Below are 6,000 nucleotides of genomic sequence, written 5' to 3'. Positions count from 1 at the left end.
CATCAGTTCAGTGACAGTTAACGGCACTTTATTTTATTGGCTTGGATTTCTATTTAGTTTTGAAACTGTAGCCTTTCTGATGTGGGGGAAAAAAGCCACCCATTCAGTAAAGTGCATTGTCATTTTTCCGTGAGCTTTTTAACATTTTGGCACATTACGACCACAATTGTGTTTAATGGCTTATAAACACAGTTTATTTTGAAATCATGAAGCGAGTCTGTATTTTTCAGTATCCAAAGAATGATGTACTCTTTTATTTAAAGGTTGGATGTGAATACATTTATAATTGTAACAGAAGCAAGAGCAGAAATATCCAGACTAGACAGAACGATAAAGCTGTCCGGCTGTTAAATTACTGTTAGATGAAAACCACAAATGAACAATGGATAGCTTTCTCTCTTAAAAGTTATTGCCGAGGAAAGAATGTTTGCCTGTTTTCATAGCAACTGGATCAAAAGTACAATTTAAAAACCAAATGGAGATCGTCACACACACACAAAAAAATCATATGCTGGCCCTGCTTCTTTCCCCCAGACATCTCTGCATATGAAAATATGGAAGCTTTTTTTAAAAAGTAGCCATTTGTCTTTGATAGCTGCGTGTTTGCAAAAGTGGACAAAAAGAGTCACAAACTGCACACATATGCACATTTCATTTTTAATTACATACTAACATATATATTTTGGCTTGAAATGGTGGAACTTTTTTATATGCTGTACACATTTGATATGTTCAGACAATAAATAAGAAATGCAGGAAAAATATGGCTTCTTCCACCAAGTCTTCTTCACATGGTTCTCCTCTTCCTTTTCTCCTCCTGGGATAAATGAATGTTCCTCTTTCCATCCAACAAACACGTCTCCATTATTTAGTCAGGGAAAACGGCTAAAATAAGAAAAAACCTAACTAGCTCTTAGTCTTACGCCGCTCTGACAATCTATTCACATTTCCACAAAAATCACAGTTATATGGCATCTTTCTGCAACAGGTAGGCAAACTATAACTCATGCATTTTCACTGACCATATAATTGGGCAATTTGACATTTCTAAAATAAATCAACTTAATGGAAACATGCTTTTTTTTGAATTCTTGAAAAAAGAAGTTTGGAGCTAGGATGAGGTGGATTTTTTGGCCATATCCAAGTTAGTCTATTGCAATGGCAACATTTTTTTCGCATCGCATGAGTCACACGAACCACAGCAGTGATGTTGCCACTGGCGCAAATCGTGAAGAAGTCGACAGGAAGTAGCAGGAGGATCGTGGCGCTGGATGTTTTTTAAAGACACTGCGTGAACAGACTACGTGGGATTTTAATTGTGTTTCTTATTTGATGGAAACATTGTGATTGCGAAGTTGTCTTTTTTCGACATCAGCTTAGAAAAATGTAAAGAATCCCTTTTTGTGGAGATAAAAACACCAGCAGAGACGAGCGTCGGTCAAACTAACACTTAGCATCCGTTTCTAACTGCCTGAGTGTCTACAGTTATGATCAGGTTCCACATAAAAAACAGAAAACTGGTCCCAGTTTGTGAAAGACCATAATCACCCTGGTGTCATTCGTAGTCCTTCATTGACTTGTTGACGGTTCTAAATGGAAAGATATTTCATTTTGGTTCTATTAATGGCCAGGATACAAATCCTGCTCTCTCACATTTTCATCTTTGCCGATGCTACATCACTGACCAGTTGCTATGTTTTAACCTCCCTGATCCATCACATTTAAATGACCCAGATATCAGATTGCCTCTGATACTGTAGCATACACGTTATGATCTCCAGCTCGGTCAGGCTACTCTAACATGTTTTTTTAACATATTTGAGCAAGTGCTACTCAAATGTAACAGCAATGAGCAAACAATAACATTACAAAATCTCGTGGTACATTATGCTGAGTCTCTGTCTGCACCTATGAAGATTCTCTAACTTTGACAGAACGTGGTTAACATGATGGGGAACCAGGCTTAAGTTTCTAATTTATGCTCATTTATGTTTTGGACATTTAACTGTCATCCCAAGATGGTCCAGGGGTCATTAATATAAATTCATTGAGCATCTCTGAAGTTCCTGAATTTCAGATTCTGACTGAAGATCAAAAGTAAGACCTTTTCCTCCTTCATGGTATTTTCTGATGAAAAGCATGTTTTTGGCAGAGTGTGAAGTCTTTTAGGAGCTTGGATACTACCAAGACTTAGAAAGAACTGACTTAAGAGTTTATTTTAAAATCTCTCAAATGAAATATTCCTCTTTTGACTGGAGTCGATGGTTAAAAAAAACTGAAAAAGTGAAAGTTGGCGTTTTAGCTCCCTGTTTTGTAAAAGGTTAAAGAACAGTAACAACGATTTAGAAATGAAATGATTGATAAACTCATACAGATTACAAGACTGGATTAATTTAAGAAAATCAGTTTATTATGCTAATTACATTTGGAATTGATTGAAATGTGTTATTTAAACTAGTAGAAATGCTTTTATTTTAAAACAGAATATGGACCTGAGATGTTTGTATTTAATTTGTCTCTGCAGTTTATTTTCTGTTGTTGCTTCGCTGGTCGGCTTTGCGGGGCTCAACTTTGACTCTTTGCTTTTACTTTTGAAACGTTCAGAAAGGAAGACCAGAACCTCCGTGATCATGTCGAACCTCCTTCCAGTCGACGGCTCCTCTAAATGATGTCCTCCTACATTCTGTCAGGATCAGCCTCCAGAGCCACAAACTGACCTGAGGATAACCTGGAAACGACTCCAGGCTCAGAGTCTATTCAAACCAAACTCTGGGATCGCAACCAAACAATCCATTCAAGTTTCAGCTGGAGCATTTTGTAAAAAAAAAAAAAAGAAAAATTAAAATGATAATCTGTTGAACTGACAGCACAACGTCCTCGTTGTGTCTCCGGCTATTGCAGCCGAGAAATGAAGAACATACGGAGACGAGGCAGGAACTCTCAGAGGCACAACATTACAGTCAGTTAATGCAAAGCTGCAAATACCTGTGTTAAATGCAACACCTGAGACACTCCTTCTTTAATTCTTTCATGCAGCTAAAATTGTTTTTTGTTTTTTTTTCTTTGTACACATTATTTTTTATTTTAAAAAGAGGTTTAAAAATAAATAGAGATCAAACTGGAAGACCTTTCTCAGGCTATGACTACAGCTACTCCAAACCTTTGGACAATAATCGCTGCTGGGCCAGAATCAAGATGCTACTGGATGATTGTCACTAAGTGCAACATGTGCTGTTGAAGCTGTGTGTGTGTGTGTGTGTGTTATATATTAAATACACTGAACGGGTCGGAGGAGGCCGCGCTGCCTCCTGGGAACCCAACATGAAGACGTTCTCATGTTCTCTGCTACAGTCCGTCAGCGCTGCTGAAGGACAAAAAACAATCAGTAGCAACAGTTTGGGAGAGCACTGCTGTTTACACCACCAGGACGGTTCCAGTCTCTTTATGTTTTTTGGCATACATTAAAAAAAACCCTCTAATCAGACGTCTGCAGAATTGAAAAACAAAATAACAAAAACAAGCATAAAAATCAACATGGGTGATACATTTTTTAGGATTGTTGTGACACGTCCACTTTGTTGTTTGACTTAGTTTCATTAAGACAAGAAAGTTAATTATGCAACAGGAGAAACTTTCTCAGTTTGCAGAGATCTGACCTGAAACCACGAGCAGCCAGACCCACCGTGATGAGCCTCAGCTGCCGAGACCGGAAATAAAATAAGAAAACTGCATTTCAACACACACACGGACACACACAGGGAGACAATGCTCCTTTTGTTGATACATATGTCCAGTGGCGTCAATTCTCATGGGGTGGCCAGACCCCAGGCCGGTAAAAACTATTGGTGTGGCATGACTAACAGAGAGCGAGGAAAAATAAAAAGCCCCCAACTGCATACTAGGAAGTTGAAGTTCAAGCTTTAGCTTTAGTTCTAAGCTAGCATATTAGCCTGCTAACATGCTTTAGCATAAATCAACATGAGAAGAATTACATGAAAGAGTTTGCAATGTTGATCTGACCAAATTCCAGAGGCGGTGCTGACATGAGATTCCACACAGAGCAGCAGAAACCTACTGAGCCTGTCAGTGTCCTGAGTCGCCCCGTAACGCCAGCAGAGTGGGACCGTTTGCCAATCCACTGCTGGGACTGCTCACCTTTCCTCTGCTGGCTCAATCAGCAGCTACTGAACAGGCTGAGAAAACAAGAGCTCCAGTTATTTTGTTGGGTTGGTTGTTGGCGGGCGGGTGGAGGTGGACGGGTTACAGGGAGAGCACTGTGACCGACTCGGAGCAGGCAGGCGTCATTCTTGCAGAAGAGTCTCCTTCCAGTCGAAGGAGTGGTTTGGTCCATGAGTCAGAGGCAGGATAGGAGGGTCCACTAACTGCCACATTCCCGTCTCTCCCTGTTCCTCACAGGCACAGAAGCCCAGGTACGGGATCTGAGGACCAAACAGCACATCCAGGTTTCTAGCATCATTTCAACCACAGCTTTTATAACTGAAACTAAGCAGAGACGCACAGATCAGATTGTGGCCAACTTCCACTGTCAGGTTCCCCTAAATCTCTATTTACCTTTGAAAACTTTCTTACATGAAGATATAGGAACAACATTCAAAATATTTCTCCCAGCATGCCGGTTGGTCACTATCTATATGAGGCAGTGGCCGTAAACCAGGATTTCATCATTTTAAAACAAACAAAATGATTATGGAGTTAAAATGATCAATTTCTGCGAATTCTGTAGAAAAAGTAGATCCTAAGATTTCTAACATTTCAAAATTATTATCACATGATTTTATTTGATAAAAAAAATAAAATCAGATGTTTTTGCCACCTTCATTTTGTTGAATATCTGACACGCCAAATATAAGATCTTCAATATATTCTGATGTGGAATATCTGATATGTTCAACATCAGAATATATTCCATTTTATCTGGTAATCTATTCAACATCAGATTGAATAAGAAAGAAAGTTCTTAATCTATTCAACATCTATTCAACATCAGATTGAATAGATTACCAGATAAAAAATTTCCATCATAATCCCCTCTTTTGATAAGAAAATATATAATATTTTTAGATTAATTCTGTCACATTTTCAGCAAAGATGAAAATGTGATGGCATATGGTTAGTTTTTTTTTTTTTGCCTAAACAGATTAGGAAAAAAACTCTGTTTAGGTAAAAACAAAAAAAAGCCCAGCATGGCTGCTGGTTAACTAGAAGTTTGACTAATTTCCCCCCTGTGGGGCGATAAAGGCTTGATCTATCTTCCATCTATTTAAGTTATCTTAACTTTTATTTTAGAATGATTGAAAAAAGATTGCATTTCTTTAAAAAAAAAAAAGATGTATGATTTAAGAATTTATTGGATTCCATGTTTGTCTCTCATCTTCTTCCCTTTTGAAAAGCACTGTGTCATCATACCCAGCTGGCCAGAGGAGCTGTGACAGGAGAAAAGTGTGCTGTGGAAACCAAAACTGACGCGGAGCAGACGGACCTTTCGTACGACTTGGATGAAGTCCTTGGCGTTCTGGGGGCTGCGGCCCTGCAGCTGCCGCGTGCAGGCCTCCAGGGAGGACGCGTGGGCTACGATCAGCACGTTGTTTCCTACGCAGAGCGGAAAGAAAAACACGAAGCGTCAGCGCAGCACCGACGTAAGAGCACCGACAACGGCGGCAGCGGAGGAGCTCGGGCTACCTGTGCTTTTGCAGTCTGACAGGATGTCTTTGGTGACTTGGTAGCTGCGGCTCATGTAGTTCTCGTAGGACTCGGACACGGTCAGCTTGCTGGCCGGGATCAGAGGCCTGCGCAGAGACAGACAGACAGACAGAATGACGTCAGGCAACTTTCAGGAGAGAGAAGATCGACCCGGCGGACATTTTGTGTGTCTGCTTCGGCAACCAACAACTTATGGCGACTTTCTAAATGTTACTCATCGTCTGCGGTGAGAAAACAATGGAGGGTTTCAGCTCCAGTAAACAACAGGCAGCAGGGGGT

At 40.0% G+C, this 6,000-nt stretch overlaps 1 protein-coding gene across 1 annotated transcript in view; it reads right to left on the bottom strand.

The window, feature by feature from the left end:
- Positions 1-643: 643 nt before the first annotated feature.
- LOC102235066 (ubiquitin-associated and SH3 domain-containing protein B-like) overlaps positions 644-6,000 on the bottom strand; it is a 46,701-nt gene continuing 41,344 nt past the window's right edge. The window contains exons 12-14 of the mRNA XM_023351762.1: positions 5,701-5,807; positions 5,501-5,610; positions 644-4,439 (exon numbers count right to left, since the gene is read on the bottom strand). Coding sequence (XP_023207530.1) covers positions 4,302-4,439; positions 5,501-5,610; positions 5,701-5,807 — 355 coding nt within the window. The 3' untranslated portion in view covers positions 644-4,301. The remainder of the gene's footprint in view (positions 4,440-5,500; positions 5,611-5,700; positions 5,808-6,000) is intronic.

Source organism: Xiphophorus maculatus, chromosome 18 (genome assembly GCF_002775205.1).
Source record: "Xiphophorus maculatus strain JP 163 A chromosome 18, X_maculatus-5.0-male, whole genome shotgun sequence".
Lineage (NCBI taxonomy): Eukaryota > Metazoa > Chordata > Actinopteri > Cyprinodontiformes > Poeciliidae > Xiphophorus > Xiphophorus maculatus.
The sequence above is the reverse complement of the archived record's forward strand: the minus strand, read 5'-3'. Positions and strand labels throughout refer to the sequence as shown.